At 39.9% G+C, this 17,035-nt stretch overlaps 1 protein-coding gene across 2 annotated transcripts; it reads right to left on the bottom strand.

Moving 5' to 3' along the window:
• Window positions 1-1,532: 1,532 nt before the first annotated feature.
• LOC131145391 (glutamate synthase [NADH], amyloplastic) lies at window positions 1,533-16,293 on the bottom strand. Of its 2 annotated transcripts, XM_058094413.1 has the most exons (22): window positions 15,017-16,293; window positions 14,774-14,893; window positions 14,045-14,158; window positions 13,094-13,246; window positions 12,779-12,879; window positions 12,580-12,676; window positions 11,970-12,079; window positions 11,582-11,685; window positions 11,205-11,384; window positions 10,769-11,112; window positions 10,565-10,635; window positions 10,006-10,475; window positions 9,040-9,909; window positions 8,118-8,272; window positions 7,655-7,816; window positions 5,889-7,490; window positions 4,791-5,009; window positions 4,402-4,670; window positions 3,838-4,143; window positions 3,446-3,713; window positions 2,567-2,824; window positions 1,533-2,196 (listed from the first exon to the last, which is right to left on the bottom strand). In XM_058094413.1, the coding sequence occupies exons 1-22, from the start codon at window positions 15,434-15,436 to the stop codon at window positions 1,918-1,920; spliced, it is 6,672 nt and encodes a 2,223-aa protein (XP_057950396.1). In that variant the 5' UTR covers window positions 15,437-16,293; the 3' UTR covers window positions 1,533-1,917. The 2 variants fall into 2 exon arrangements, with proteins under 2 accessions (XP_057950396.1, XP_057950397.1); XM_058094414.1 differs by lacking the exons at window positions 12,580-12,676; window positions 12,779-12,879; window positions 13,094-13,246; ... (1 more) ...; window positions 14,774-14,893; window positions 15,017-16,293 and adding an exon at window positions 12,290-12,459.
• Between the last annotated feature and the right edge of the window lie 742 nt (window positions 16,294-17,035).

Raw genomic sequence — 17,035 nt, 5'->3', positions numbered from 1 at the left:
AAAAAACACACACACACACAAATCACAGAATCAATATTCCAAAATTTGGTTGTGTCTGACTAGACACACCACTGATAGCTGGTATGCGCAAGCATAAAAAACAAAAAAATAAAAAATAAAAAGTAATAGAATAAACTTTTCAAAAGTCATTCTAAACAAAAGCCAACGGAAAAACAAAATTAGGTAGAAGGTTCTGGTTATGTGGCCTCACCTCGTCTACTCCCTTCCTTCCCTCGCATGCCCCCCACCAACCCCCTATTTATACGAGGTCCTCCTTTACCTATGGTGTATGTAGGAGACTCTTGACTTAATTTATAGTGATCTCACTAGTCCATTCCATCTTACTCCCTCTAAACTATCTTTAAGTCTTAGTGATGCCTCTATTTACATTTATGTCCTACTTGTGTTTCTCTTCTCTTTTTCCTTTCTTCTACAACCAATTTCACAAATTTCAGTGTTTACTTTGATTTTATATATCCATTTCATTTAATATTGAGGCATGGATTTTAGTCCAATCGATCCTTAGTCCTAATGTTGAGGACCTTTCATCCCTCCTAAAGAGCATATGAGGAGAGGATCATTCTGACACCATTAAAAGGTGCCAGTGTGTGTGCACATTAGAAATACAATAGCATGTCAATGCTAGAAGCATCTCATGGACTCAACGAGTAGGGTTCTATCTACTGTACCAACTTCGGTACGTTTGACTTGACCACCATTTAATTAGCGCATTGCTAGATTGCTCGAGGTTGGAGGAGAAAGGAAGAAGAAATGATGAGTGGAAAGTGGAAGGATGAAGGGGAATAAATGGGATATAGGATGAAAGGGGATAGGGCACACAGGTAGCTAAAGGGAGGGGGTTCACCAAAAACATGCATGATTTTATTTACATGTATGTCAAAATTGATTTGGAAAAGTCAATTTTAATGGATTAATTTTGTTTGTCGGCTTTGTGCATAACCACCTTTTTAAAAGTCAAGTCTGCCATTTTTACTTTTTTTTTTTTGTGCGTAGATTGGCAAGGTATTAGGCACCCATCTAGTCAACACAAAATCAGTTTTTGAAAAGTCTATTTATTTATTTATTTATTTATTTATTAGTACTCAAACCGCCTTTCCATCATTTCCATAAAATTTCCCCCACCCGATTATATTTATATTTTTTTCTTTTTTTCTTCTTTTAAATATTTCCATAAAAAACTCGAGGGTGGGAATCTAATAAAGGCTTACCTGTCTTTTTGAGGTTGGGCAGTCATATCATATGACATTAGGGTTTTAGATTTTTTTCAAAAGAATTTTTTCGCTAATCATCAGGGTTTTAGATTTGATGTTCGTGTGAAATTGGGCAAAGCCCACACATCTTGCATAATGGATTTGCCATACCAACCATAAAAGATTGAAGCAGGCAATGTATTGCACAAGAACTGAGAATTTTTTAATTGATAAATGTTGCTGAGCAAGGCAGCGCATCAACAAATACTATATTACCTGACAGACCAGAACCAGCATAACAAGCCTTGCGCATTTTACATCTACTCCCAAATTCATCAATTTGTATTATATTCTATATAGCCAACATTCCATTTCAAGAAATGAACAAGAAACAAAACAAAAAAAAAACAAAACAAAACAAAAACTAAACTAAACTGTACACCATGGAAGAGCCAAACCTTCAAGCACAATTTATTGGGCGGGGAAAACGCTATAAGCAAAATGACAAAAACAATAAAACACCAGAATACCTACACCCAGTCCCCTATATGCCGAGTTCCCAGTTCACCTTCCGAATCCTCCTCAACTCCACGACCCCTTGAGTGGGAGCTTTTGCCCAACGATCATATCCATGAAATAAATCAATTCGGGAACCCATGCGCCTATGTTTTCTTTTAGGTCATGTGCAATGGTAAAACAAGATCACCTACGTTATTACTGTGTATTGGTTGCTTTTGTACTGCCTCTTGATTAGGTCTTCTTGGCTCCCTGGGCTAATGGTGAGGTCCTCCTTTTCCCTCAGGAGGTATCTGTCCACCTGCGATGCTGCTTGCCTGCCCTCTGAAATGGCCCATACCACCAGAGACTGGCCACGGCGACAATCTCCTGCAGCAAATATCCCTTCTATGCTCGTCGAGAAGCGACCGTACTCTGCCTTGAAGTTTGATCGGTTGTCTCTCTCCAAGCCCAGTTTTTCTGCAATAGTCTGGAGAAATTGGACAAACGCCAGTTAGCAAGTTCCTAGTTTGACATGCAGTTAATTTCCAGACGCATTATATATTAACATATAACGCAAAAATGGCTTCTATATTTTTCTGCAGAAGTGTAACTGCAACCTAAAAGCATTGAAAGTAATTTAATTGTGCTGGAAGCTGGCAATAGTCACTTTTATCAGCCATTCCTGTAAAACCATCAGAAGTTGCATGCTGCCAAGATGTTTCTAGCCCAGGACCCACCCTCTGAACCCAGTTCAAAAGCACGAGCTAAACCGTTGAAAAGCCAGACTGGCATTTGTAGGTTCCAAGCAGAGAGAAATAAGATAACATTTTCAGTTCACCGAGAAAAAGAATACTAACCACCTCAGGGCCAAGGAATCCCATGGCTAATAGAATGAGGTCAGCCTCAATTGTCTCCTCAGAGCCCTCAACTTCTTTGAACTGAAACTTCCCGCCAGCATCCTTCTCCCAATGGACACGCACCACATCAAGCCCTTTGACAACTCCATTCTCATCACCAATGAATCGTTTAGTCAGGACCTCATAAGATCTCGGGTCATTGCCATACTTAGCAGCAGCTTCTTGGTGACCATAATCCACACGGAATATGCGAGGCCACTGTAAGATTAAAAAAGAAAAGTACAAGTTAGATGAAAAACTAATGCATTTAATTTATTTAAACTTTTTTCACTTGGTGTGTCAATTCTCAGACTTTGTTCATTTCATTTCACCTTGTTTTGATCAGGAATTACTCATAAATATCTCTTTTTTTCAAACAAAATCTGAACTAGACTGAACCAGAAAAGAAATAACCCCTATGTTGAACAAATCATTTATCAAAAATATGAGGATTCTTCTCATATCCCGCAATTACACACTGAATTCATACAAGCCTCGCAAACTCTATGAGTAGTGATGCAAACAAACCAAGCTGTTCATCCCAAAGCTCGACATGGTAAAAGCTCATTCATGTTCAGTCAACTAACTAAACAATGTTCTCTAAAATGAAATGAGATAAAGCTCAATGGTTAGCTCAAACTTAATTTGATAGGCAAGTTTGGACAAGTATATTAGGATTAGAACTAGCCTAGGATTGACCTACAACAATACCTGTTTAATATTTCCTACTAACTATATATTTAATAGATGCTTGCTTACACACACATATTTATGTGTATTTGAGGAAAGAGATCTTCTCAGCCACTGAACATTTTTGGAGAAACTGTAAAGGAGACAAACCTGTGGCCAAGGATTGCCAGGCGCCCTGGTCAGTGGTGGCTCAGGAAGAAGCTCTAAATTTATAATGCTACTGCAACCATGTCGGATAGAGGTCCCTATGCAATCAGTGCCGGTGTCGCCCCCACCAATGACTACTACTTTCTTGCCCTTGGCTGATATGTAGTTACCATCCTGGAGATTGCTGTCAAGCAAGCTTTTAGTGTTTCCATGAAGAAACTCCATGGCAAAGTGGATCCCCGACAGCTCCCGTCCTGGAACAGGAAGGTCCCTATACCAGTGACAGATTTAAAGTTATAATCATATAGAACAATACACTGACAAACTTAACAAGCAAAACAACTCTGATGATAAATAACATTAAAATATCTCGTTATCCACTTCCTGACACTTGCCTCGGCTTTGTGGATCCTACTGCCAACACGATGGCATCATTCTCTTCTCGAAGACGATCGAGGGAGTACAAGGGGTCCTTTCCAACATTAGCATTAACTACGAAATTGACTCCTTCCTCAGCCATAAGGTTAACCCGTCGTTGGACTACATGCACTTTGTCAGCCTTCATGTTGGGAACTCCGTACATCATAAGCCCACCAATTCGGTCGGCACGCTCAAACACCGTGACAAAATGGCCCATTCTATTCAGCTGATCAGCAGCTGCCAAGCCAGCTGGTCCACTTCCAACAATGGCAACTCGTTTCCTATAATCATATGCATAATTAAATGTTAAGTCTGCTACCATGTGACTTCAAATTTTGGAATTCCCATTTATGAAATACAAATTCTATAGTTTACAAATCCAGAAAAACATGACCACTCCAAAAACAACCCAATAATCATCAATGAAAAGTTCAATGGTTTTAAAATTATGCGGTCAGCTTGAAAATAGAACACCTCAGAGATAAATGCACTTGTGATGAAACACAGAAAAAACAAGACAATTAAAAGAAAAGGCATACCCAGTTCTCTTGAGGGGAGGACGAGGCACCATCCACCCTTCTTCAAAAGCTTTGTCTATGATGGAGCATTCAATGCTTTTAATAGATACAGGATTCTCAATAATTCCTAGAACACAAGATCCTTCACAAGGAGCAGGGCAGACTCGGCCAGTGAATTCTGGGAAGTTGTTAGTCTCTAGAAGCCGATCTAATGCTTCACGCCACCTATTCTGGTAAACCAACTCATTGAATTCAGGTATTTTGTTGCCAAGTGGGCATCCAGAGTTCTCCTGTATTATATTTTTTAAGAAAAAATGAGAACGGATTAACTAGGAACAAAAGCTCAAAAGAAAACTTGCTAAAATTTTAAAATTGACATATAATCAATAAAAATGTATAGTTGTCATTACCTGGTGACAGAAGGGAGTACCACAGTCCATGCAACGGGCAGATTGAGTCTTCAAAAGCGGGCCTGGCTTTGACTCCTCCATAACCTCCTTCCAGTCATTCATACGAACATTAGGATCTCTGTATGCAACACCTTCACGCTCATAAGCTATGAACCCTCGATGTTTAACAGCATCAATTACCCTGGTAGGTCTCTTCAATTGTTCAGCCTCTTCTACAACCTGTGAAACGCTCTTGTTAGGCCCCCTAAACAGATTATGTGGGTCACTAGAAGAAAGCTGCCAACTGAAATAAGATAAAGCATACAAAACAAAACAACCAGGAGAGCTCAAGAAGTTTGCAAGGTTCCAAAGGAAGTTAACATGATTACTTAGCAGAGAGAGAGAGAGAGAGAGATTAGCAAATTTTCCCATAAGAAAACATTTAAGATGAGAAATATCAATCGATCCCGCAAAAAAAAAAATAGAAAATATGTATATACACCAAGTAAAATGGGGGAAACAGACTGGCAAAATTTTCCTATGTCATTCAGCATAGGAAGTCACAAATGCAACACCAGTTTACAAACCTTCCATGTATTGAATTCTGGAGCATGTCGACATGATGAATGCAGCCTTATCTCCACACATTTGGAGAGGCACTTGAAACCAATGAGTTTGGCCTTCAGGTTTGGGTGTACTATCTACATCAATGTTTCAATCTAAAGATACAAAATCAAGATTCAAAAAATGGACGAGCATGGCTACATAAAAGGAAACTGCTCCCCCCACCCCCCACCAAAAAAAGGGAAAATATTCCTATATGCAACATTCACCATAGGAAACATTCACAACTTCACTAATATGGGAGATGTGAAGCTAGCACCAGTTCAATTTATAAAGACATGAATCATTCAACATTTTGCATTTGTAAAACAAATCAAGAGTTCCTCATTTTTAAGCTTTGACTGGCAAATAAATATTAATGTAATAAGAGAAGAAAAGAAAGTTGTTAAGAGAACGATAGACCCATCACCCATGAAGCAGACATGGACATGCAAAAGATCTATCAACAGATTGGAAGTTCTCAAGAATAATTAAAAATTAGTTTAAGATTGTTACCTGACTAGCTTTCTCATTCAAAGATGCAGCCGCTAACTTCTTAAGCTCTTCAAAAGCATCTTTTTCTGTTAACTCTACTTCTTCTTGCTCCTCAGCGCCTTCAGTAGCCTGTTGTGCGGTTTCTCTAGAGGCTTGCTCAGTTTTCATGCTTGCAAGAACCCGTTTATAATCCCTAGGAATGACCTTAATGAATTTAGGTACAAGATTTTTAAAGTCAGCCAGAACTTCTTTGGCTAGCTGGCTGTTTGTGTGACGCTGATGTTGTTGTATCATCATTTTAAGTGTCATAATATCCTCCTCTTCTTCTACTTTATCAAGATCCACCAGCTCAGGATTGCATCGGGACCTGAACTTCTCATCCACATCAAGAACATACGCAATACCACCACTCATGCCTGCAGCAAAATTTCTCCCAGTTTTCCCAAGCACAACAACAATCCCACCAGTCATGTACTCACACCCATGATCACCAACACCTTCAACAACTGCCCTTGCCCCTGAATTACGAACACAGAATCTTTCTGCAGCCATCCCATTGAAATATGCTTCCCCACATGTTGCCCCATACAAAGCTACATTACCAATCACAATATTTTCCTTTGGATCAAACTTGCTACCTTTTGGAGGATAAACTACAATCTTGCCACCTGATAATCCTTTGCCAACATAGTCATTGCTGTCACCTTCAAGCTCCAGCATGATTCCAGGGCAGAGAAAAGCTCCAAAACTTTGACCTGCGCTACCAGTGAGTTTAATATGAATAGTATCAGTAGGAAGCCCTGCCAGGTGGTAGCGCTTAGTCACTTCATGACTAAGCATTGTGCCAACTGCACGATTTACATTGCGGATAGGTGTTTCAATGTACACAGGAAGACCTTTCTCCAAAGCTGCTTTGGACAAAGATACAAGATTTTGGTCCAAAGCCATGTCCAAGCCATGGTCCTGTTTCTGAATACAATACTGAGCAGCCTCAGGCCTAATGTCAGCAGCAGGTCTAAGTAAAAGGGATAGATCAATATTCTCCAGCTTCTCATTGTTCTTGATCACTTCTTTATCAACTTCAAGCATATCTGAATGACCAACCATCTCATTGATTGTTCGGAAACCAAGCCGAGACATAATCTCCCTGAGCTCCTCTGCTAGCATGAAGAAAAAATTTATGACGTGTTCAGGTTCCCCAGCAAACTTTTCTCTAAGAACTGGATCTTGGGTAGCAATGCCAACAGGACAGGTGTTTTTGTGGCACTTCCGCATCATGATGCAGCCAAGAGTTATCAGAGGAGCAGTGCTGAACCCAAACTCTTCTGCACCAAGGAGTGCAGCAATTGCCACATCTCTTCCAGTTTTCAGTTGTCCATCTGTCTGGAGAACTGTTCTGCCACGAAGGTCATTAGCAACCAGAGTTTGGTGTGTCTCAGCCAAACCAAGTTCCCATGGAAGCCCAGCATTTTTTATACCAGTCCATCTAGAAGCCCCAGTTCCTCCATCGTGACCAGAGATCAAAACATGGTCAGCGTGCCCCTTCACAACCCCACTGGCTATTACTCCCACACCAGCTTCAGATACCAACTTCACACTTACTCGAGCTGATGGGTTGGAGTTCTACACACCAAAAAAAAAGAAGTTAAGATGACTAATTTTTTTATGATAGCGACTGAAAATGCTCTCTGTTAGCTACATAAGCTTCAAGACAATCACACACAAAAGCATATTCTAGGAGCTTGCAACAATATACATGACAGGTGCAGAAGCAGCAGCATCCACACCTTAAGATCGTGGATTAGTTGGGCAAGATCCTCAATTGAATAGATATCATGATGGGGAGGGGGGCTAATGAGTCCAACCCCAGCAGTGGAATGCCTGGTAACTGCAATATCTCCAATGACCTTGTGGCCAGGAAGTTCACCTCCTTCACCTGGTTTGGCACCCTGTGCAGTAAGGAAAACCACAATTTAAAATTATATTCAAACAATAAAAACAAGAAAATTTGTTTTGGTTCACATTTAGCCTCACCAAATGCCAAATGTAGGTATCAGTTAAAGATGCAAAGGCACCCAGAGGTGCTTTGCAGACACAGCATCATCTGTCCATGAACATAAATCCATAAACAAGAGGAACCTCTGTTCCAACAGGAATACAGGGGCTAAATAGGAATATACAAATTCAATGGCAAGTCTTCAAAAACATGATATAAATTGCATCTTCGAATGCATAATATCAAATTTATACCTGAGCCATTTTTATCTGTAATTCATCAGCATTTGTCAGGTAATAACTTGAAACTCCAAATCTCCCACTTGCAACCTGCTTAATTGCACTCCTCTTTGAATTCATTGAACCGTCTGGAAGAGGCTCCAATCGAGATGGGTTCTCACCTCCCTCACCTTCAATCATAGCATTTGAGAGACATGTGAAAAACAAAAATTACCATAGCTTGTACAAAAGAGACTGTTCACATAGGAGCCAAAGAAAACAGGGGAAAAAGTTTCAGTTTAAGTTGGATGAAAAATTTAATTATCTGAGTTTAAAAAAGAGGGCCAATTCCCCAAAATGCAAAACTTCTCCCACCAATTTTTTCCAAAAAACAGATTTCACATTGGAGATATTTTTTTTTGCAAAAACTAATTGAAGAGTCTTGAAACATTTTACTCTACTCCATGATACATATCCATCAACATAAATAATGCCTTAATTTTTTCCCATAAAATAAACTTCATATTGGAGATATGTCTTGCAAAAGCAAATTGAAAGTGTAAACAATTGGCTCTTCTCCATGATACATAGGAAATCCCCAAAAACCTTTCTACATACTTAGTTGGCTTACTCTTCCCAAATCACAAAAGGAATGGTTTTCAGCTTTCTGACTACCAGTACTACTGGCTAGCAGACTACTCTTAACTACAAAAACATTTCTTTTTCCTTTCTTACTTGACTCTATGAATAGTGACCTTATTCCTCCTCTTTCTCACTAGTAGCTATCCTTGCTTCAAACAACCAAAATACTAATTTTCTAACTGAAATCCATGTAAAAATTTTCAAGGTGATGCAACCAATGGAATCACAAAAGGATGACTAAACTTTAGATTATGCAAAACATTAAAGACTCTTTGACTGTGAATTAAAAATAAAAAACAGGATAATCTGACCATACCTGTGTTTGATTTGCCTCCAATTTTGTTCATAGCAACAGCTAGAGTGGTGTGCGCCTCCAATGATATTGAGCCATAACTCATTGCCCCAGTACAGAATCGTTTCACAATCTCACTGGCTGGTTCAACTTCATCCAAAGGAATCTTAACTTCTGCTTCTTTAAATTTCAAAAGCCCCCTCAAATTGCATGTTTTATTCAATTCATTTATCCTCTTGGAGTATTCTTTATAGGCAGCCACACTATTAGCTCTGGCAGCCTCTTGCAGCTTTGCAATAGCAAGAGGATCATTAAGGTGAATTTCACCACCCTTCCTCCAATGATAATCTCCAGGATTAGGCAATGCTACTGCTTCAGCACTCCCAGGAGCAAAAACACGAGGGGGGAATGCCATATCATGCAAATAAAGGGCATCATGAGCAAGCGTTTCAAATGTTGCACCCTCAACTCTGCTTGGAGTACCTGTGAAACACCTCTGGATCACTTCAGATGAAAGACCCAAAGCTTCAAATATCTGAGCACCTTTATATGAGGCTAAAGTAGATATCCCCATTTTGGCAAGAACCTTCATCATCCCGTAGTTGCTTGCTTTGAAGTACTTCTTGACTAGCTCATCCTTGGAGTGGAATTCACCAGTTGGTTTAGGAGGGATCTTTCCATCGACCTGCAGTCTCCAGATGGCCTCTATGGCCAAGTATGGACATATAGCATCCGCGCCAAAGCCAACTAGGGTACAGAAATGGTGCACTTCACGAGGCTCAGCAGATTCAACTATGAGCCCAATTCTTGTGCGCTCAAGTTTCTTAACTAAATGATGATGGACAGCACCAACAGCCAAGAGAGAGCTTACAGCAACACGCTTTGATGAGAAGGCTACATATTGGGACAAATGACAAATACATCAATAGTAATATGGAATGTGTTTTCCACAAGACATTTGTTGGATGCAAAAGCAAAGAAATTTGGTACCTCTGTCGGAAAGCACAAGTAATGTATATCCCTCCTTAATAGCATCATGTGCTTCTGAACAGATCCTATCCAATGTCTCCTCCAAACCCTTCCTGCCGCAGTCTTTTGAGTAAGTGATATCAAGAACTTTGCTGCGCCAATCTCTATAGTTCATCTTCTTGATTGCTTCCATTTCTCCAATGGATAGAAGAGGACCTTTTAGAGAAAGACGATGACATTGTTCTTCAGTGGTTTCTGTGAGGTCACCTTCTGGACCAATCATGCATTCCATGGATGTAACTATCTTCTCTCGTATAGGATCAATAGGTGGGTTTGTGACTTGAGCAAACATCTGCTTGAAATACTCAAATGTGAGTTTCTCTCTGTTTGACATCACAGCCAAGGGAGTATCATTTCCCATTGAACCAAGGGCCTCAGTACCATCTTTTGCCATGGGAAGCAACAACATCTCCAATGCTTCGACAGTGTAACTGCATAAGTAGACATGCATCAGCTATATCATCTATAAGAGTGCAAGAGTCAGAGGATGCTCAACACATACAGGAAAATATTTACATACCCAAAAGCCTTCAATGGAGACAACAAACCATGAATGCCCATATTTTTCATGTTATCCTCCAGACCAGTTTCCTACAAGTTACAGTAGGATATAAATAACCCTCACAATTAGCCATGAAGAATCTATATAAAAAAATAATAAAAAAAAAAGGGAAAAGAGAGACAGATTTGCTGGAGACAAATGTGCCAAGCACTAAATACTTACTGGGACCACTCCTGCAATGGCTGGGGGAACCCTGCCAGATTCTTGAACAGACTCAACTATGTCTTTTAGTTCTAGCTTTTGCCTTTTGAGCCATTCGCCATAAGGCCTCGCCAGTGAATACTGCTGCTTCAAGGCTTCATCATCAACAACAATATGTTTCTCAAAATCCACCAGAAGCATCATGCCAGGGTTCAGTCTTCCTTTCCTGCATACATCCTCAGGTGGAATGTCAACAACGCCAACCTCACTTGCCATTATAACACGTCCACTGTGTGTAACATAAAAGCGGCCTGGACGCAATCCATTGCGATCCAATGTAGCTCCAAGATAGTGACCATCAGTAACTGCAAATTATTTCACATAAGCACAGATAAAATGTTGCAACAAGAAGGACAACAGTAACAATTTAATGTCAATGTCTTTATAGAGGTCTTACATGATATAAGAGCGGGCCCATCCCATGGCTCCATAAGAGCAGAGAAAAATTCATACAAGGCTTTCCGCTGAGGATCCATATTCTTGTCATTTTGCCAGGCTTCAGGGATCATCATCATCATGGCCTCAGGAAGACTTCTACCAGCCCGAACCAGAAGTTCAAGGACACCATCAAAAGCTCCTGTAGAACAAAAAGACAAGCAAATCAAAATATGCTAAGCTTTTACTCTCAAGATCAGAGAGTGCTCCCTTTGATTGATCATATGTAAGTGTGCTAGCACATCAGAATGCATCCTTTCATCATTCACATTTAATATAGATAGAGAAACAAACACATGTCATGCATTGCACATTGAGCAATTTGATTTACAATCTCACCTGAATCCGAGGAACTGGCATCAACAATGGGTAGAAGCTTCTTCATTTCATTTTTTGATAGTCCAAGCTCCTTGCACTTTAACAAACCCTCACGTGCTTTCATCCTGAAGAAAGAAAATGCGATGCATTAGAAAGAATCTCCAATTGAACATTAAATGCATAAAATGAATAACAGCAATTGTAGCAACAGCATTGGTATCCATCAATATGATATTAAAATAATATCTTAGTCACCTTGGGATCATATCTACAAGCATGTGATAAAGCAGTGCCACCAATCACATGATATTGACTTGGGAAATTTATTCTACAACGGTTAATAAGCAACATGGCAACATACATCAGCTCATTGCTTGAGAATAGATGACAAGTCCAGTTGAGAACATACCAGTTTACATTGCCTCGAAGTGTGTTAATTTCCCCATTATGACCTAAGACACGCATAGGTTGTGCACGATCCCAGCTAGGAAATGTGTTTGTAGAGAACCGGGAATGTATCTGCATTACCAATCAGAAAGAATCAATTATCCACAATTACATCAACTCTCTGTACAATATGGGGAATTTTCTGAACTTCAAACATGAAATTGTGTTCAGGGCACTTCAATAAACAGTATATGTTTTATGTATATGCAGTGCCATTACAAAACATCACAAAAACCCTAAAACTACCTTGACCAAAACACAATTTCCCTTTCACCACTATACCAGGAATTTCATCCTCAAGAACTGATCATAGAGAGCACTGCATCAAGTTCTGCAACACGATTTACTCGATAATGAGGTTTCTTACCAACGCACCCAAGGCATCCAATCCAGCATCCAAAGTCAAACAGTAATCAAGGGAGTGGAAGAACTTAAGAGATCATTCACACTTCAATGCCTCAGAAGTCATTCCTCAACCTTGCATCTCTTCAGTTACTGGTGGTTCCCATGCTGTTCGTTGTGGAGTATGGAGTTAGTGGACAAAGAATAAAGTTAATGGATAATATATTTACCAGGGCCATGTAGCTCGTAAACCTTTCATTGCCAAGATCTGCATAGTAGTATTCCTTCAATTGATTGGGCTTCAACTGACCCTTGTACACAACAGTCCTACAAAACCAGCAAAAGAGATGAAAATCTGACTGCAGAATTGCAATGATCGTCGAAGAGTATACAGCATAAAAAATAACAATAAAGAACTTAAAAACAAACCTAGAGGACAGAGAGCATATATAGAAGTCCCTAACACCACCATATTGGAGGTTCAATGCAGCCCGAATGGCAACCATTGAGATCCTCCTTAGTATGTACATCTGAGAAAAACAGTAGAGAATAAGCTCGAAACTCTTGAATTGAAGGGTGGGATGGCAATACAAAATTATAAAAATGATACAATTAAGTAAAATTGCACAAATGGTGCAACAAAATGGCATTCTGTATGTCCATAAAAAAAATTAACACACCAAAATAAACAAAACAGAACTGGTGGAAATTTCATTTTCACCATATGGAATTGTTTCTAAATACCTGTTGCTCTAAATCAGCTTTTGACCTAGGAGTGGGCGTAAGGAACACTTGCTCAATAACAGGTTCAGTCTGCAGAGCAGACTTACCCAACCCTGTATTATTAGTTGGGACACGACGCCACCCAAGAACAGTGTGCCCAAGTGACTCTGCGACCTTCATAATCAAGAACCATATTAAAGGCACATCCTCAAAATTGCAAAGATGATAACATGCAGTGTTACAGATACAACAAATAAAGGAAATGCATGACAAACCACGACCAGGAATTCAGTATGAAACACCCTCCCCTTTTCCCAGCACAAGAGGGAGATTTATTATAAATTTCTTCAAATAAATCATGAAATGGATCACAATACTAACTTAAATCTTGACATAAAATGAGTAATAAACAAAATAAGCAGCTTTTTACACTTGTACATGCAAAAACAAAAGCAAAATAGGTAACGAGACTGGCTGCCCCAAATACATATTCCTAGATGCAACTAAAAAGAATTTTATACATTTCTTTACTGTTAATCCCAGCAAATTATAGAGAAGTCATTATTAGCACATAAATCCTAAATAGGTTTTAGCAAGTCCTTTTGAATTCCCCTGACCTTGCAACAATTGGAAGACAAGATTTCTCCCGAAAATAAATAAATAAAATGCTCTTATTAAACTGCAGGGGAATGTCAGCAGCAGTAAAAATAATGTGGCAACACCGTAAAATTTAGGGGCCAAGGGAAGAGTCATAAGAATCATGGTTGAGATCGCAATAACCGACGTGATGATCTTATTATGATGAACTATGACATAAAACAGTCATCCAATACAATGAAAAAAAATTATGAATAGGGCCAAATCCTCCCAAAGAAATGGATAGAAGGGAAAAGGGATAAACAAACATGTTTGTATCTATTGAAACAAATGATCAAACACCGAAAGGAAGACAAATTCCTGCCTTGGAATTACCTTTGTAAATACAATCTTGCTTTCGTCCCGTCGGTTCTCAGATGTGGGCAAGAAGAACATGCCAACAGCATATTGCCCAGGGGGTGGTAGCTCAAACCCAACATCCTTGGCAACCTGTTAGAAGGCAACACAACAGCCAATTATCAGTTCGAGATTTTGGAGTCGGTAAAGAGATTCTGAAGTCCGTAAAAGAGTAAAATTGAGTAGAGAACCAGCAGCTAAAGCAGGAAGAATCCATTAAAGCACAAAAAAATTATTCTATAATAGGAACTGCAAAATTTATTTATTCCCAAACATCCCAAAACCAATTTAAAGTTCAGGACAAGAAAATTCACCGTTTAGGGAAGTCTAATAGAAATCAATCAACAAATACCCTCTTCTAAAACATAAAAAAGCAAATCCATAAATATAATTAACAAAAATTCAAAGAAATATAACAAACGTTTTTTAGTTTCAATTTTGTGACTCTGGGGATTTGGGGGGAGGGGGGGGGGGACCGTAAAATTGGTGCCGGCAAGATGAAATGACCAGGAAATTACAAAAGAAAAAATGAAAAAAATTCAAAATGGAAGACAAAATGCACGAAAATCTAATCAAAGAAAAAAAAACTTATCAAAAGAAGAAGAAAAAAAAAAACTCTTACTAAACACTATAAACAAAAAACATCAGAAGTTAGCAGAAGTCCACATTTCCTGGTTAGGAAAGGAAATTATCCTGATTTTAGCATACCTCCTTGTAGAACTCGTGAGGAAGAGCTACAAGAATGCCAGCTCCGTCACCAGTATTGGTTTCACAGCCACAAGCACCTCTGTGTGTCATTCGTATCAGCATCTCCACTGCATCCGTCACCTACAAACAAAGTCAAACACATTAAGAACAATAGAAAGCAAATTAATCCAAACTAATCAAATACACTCGCGCGAGCATATAAATACATAAACTGGCTAAAAGTATATGTATATGCTTCATTACCGTTTTCCGGCTGCTTTCGCCGGACAATTCTGCGACAAAACCGACACCACACGAATCCTTATCGAATGAAGGATCGTAGAGTCCTAGCGGCTTCTCTGGCACCTGCGAGAATGCCGACCGCACCACAGCTCGGAGCCTCGGCGACCGTCCCGGACCATCCGACCGCCAAAAATGGAGCCTTTCAGATCCGTGCGTCCGGAGCTTGGTTCCCAAGAACCGCTTCTCAACAACATCGAACCTGCTCGCAGCAGGGCAGCGTGAGATTTTGTGATTGAAGCGACTCAGAGGAGCAACATTGAACCGGCGGTTCCGGGAGGAGAGAAGACCCGATCTGGTTTGGAGCTGGCGCCCGGAATCGTTTCGGATCTGCAGACCCGAGTTTGCTCGGAGCTGGAGAACAGAACCCGACGCGACCGACATACTCGAGAAAGTGTGAAATGGGATATAAGGATTTAAAAAGGCAATACCTTTCTCCTCCTGGATAAGGACTTCCGCAACAAATATGAAATATGAAATCTCGCTCTGTTCTCAGAGCGCGAAATCAAAACACGCTAAAAAGGATCCGCACAACCTCCCAGAAAAACACTCTAATATTTCAATTTCAACGCGAAACGGAACAAATGGATGAATATCACCTGCTCCGTTGATCAGATCCCCTACGATTCCCGCCTCGAACCTCCGTTTCTCCTTCAAATCCAGTAATTTCCAAGGCCACAGCACACGAAAGAGACGAAAACACGAGCGGCGCGAAGGAAAACCGGAGGAACAGCGAAGTGATTCCTGAGATTTCCAGTGCGAATTTAGAAGTACCGGATCTTGCGGAGGAAATGAAACTAAAACAACTGTGAGAGCCCCGAATCTCCCCCGAGAATTGCTCGGAGTCTACTCTGCGGAGTCGCTCGAGTTTTTCCAAGGCCACAGCACACGAAAAGAGACGAAAACACGAGCGGCGCGAAGGAAAACCGGAGGAACAGCGAAGTGATTCCTGAGATTTCCAGTGCGAATTTAGAAGTACCGGATCTTACGGAGGAAATGAAACTAAAACTGTGAGAGCTCCGAATCTCCCCCGAGAATTGCTCGGAGTCTACTCTGCGGAGTCGCTCGAGTTCCGAGTCCAGAAAAATCCTGAAACCAGCAGAGCAAGAAAAACCTAGAGCGCAAAAGAGAAAGAGGGTTAGGAGAGGGCGAGGGAGAGAGAGAGAGAGAGAGCTTGAAGAAAGGAGCTCTCGGCGTCGATCGGGGGGAAAACAGGGGAGGAGACGGGGATATATAGAGAGAGAAACAGGGTGCGGGAGGGAGGAGGGCTTAGGTGCGGTGGGGACTACCGAGTGGGAGCTGGACATTTGGGGTGACGTGACAGCTAGAAATTGGTGAGGAAGTGCCACGTGTAGCGTGTGGCCTATGCGGCACGCGACAGCCGCTCATGGTGGGGCCCTTCCGGCTAGCGATGGCCGCCTCTAGGCTCGGTTCCGAGCCTCCGCGCTCGTCGCGGTAATTTTTCCAAAAGAAGATTTGAATTCTAGGCACCCACTTTAATTGATATATATATATATATATATATATTAATATAATTACAAAAACCCACCCACTTTGTCATACTAAAAATACTTTAGATGTCTTTAATTTAGAAGAAATTAAAGTAAAATAAAATTAAAATAAATAATATTTATTACTATTAAAAATTAGAATTTAATTTTCAACCTCCATCATAACATGAATAATGTTTAGTGTTGAAAAGAGCCATCAATCTCTACCTATTTACGTGAATAAGAATAAAATTAAGGATAAGTTTCTCCATCACCGTAAATTATTAGTTTAGTTAAGTTAAAAAAGGAACTCAAATCCTATTGATTTTTTAAAATTATTTTTTACAATATACAAGTATTAAACATGCAATATATAATTTTTCTTATTTATAATTTGCAAGCAGACACTGTAAGTATGCTCATAGTGTAAATTTATGATTTTTTTGAAAAAATAATAGTAGGAGAGTTAAAGATAATTAGGAGTTATGAATGA

The sequence above is a fragment of the Malania oleifera genome, chromosome 13 (genome assembly GCF_029873635.1).
Source record: "Malania oleifera isolate guangnan ecotype guangnan chromosome 13, ASM2987363v1, whole genome shotgun sequence".
Classification (NCBI taxonomy): Eukaryota; Viridiplantae; Streptophyta; class Magnoliopsida; order Santalales; family Ximeniaceae; genus Malania; species Malania oleifera.
The sequence above is the reverse complement of the archived record's forward strand: the minus strand, read 5'-3'. Positions and strand labels throughout refer to the sequence as shown.

Excerpts from the sequence above, each read along its gene's own strand:
- LOC131145391 (XM_058094413.1), bottom strand. The coding sequence starts at position 15,436 with ATGTCGGTCGCGTCGGGTTCTGTTCTCCAGCTCCGAGCAAACTCGGGT. Across the intron at positions 14,159-14,773 it reads CTCACGAGTTCTACAAGGAG|GTTGCCAAGGATGTTGGGTT; the intron begins GTATGCTAAAAT and ends GCCTTCTAACAG. Across the intron at positions 3,714-3,837 it reads GTAGGATCCACAAAGCCGAG|GGACCTTCCTGTTCCAGGAC; the intron begins GCAAGTGTCAGG and ends TCACTGGTATAG.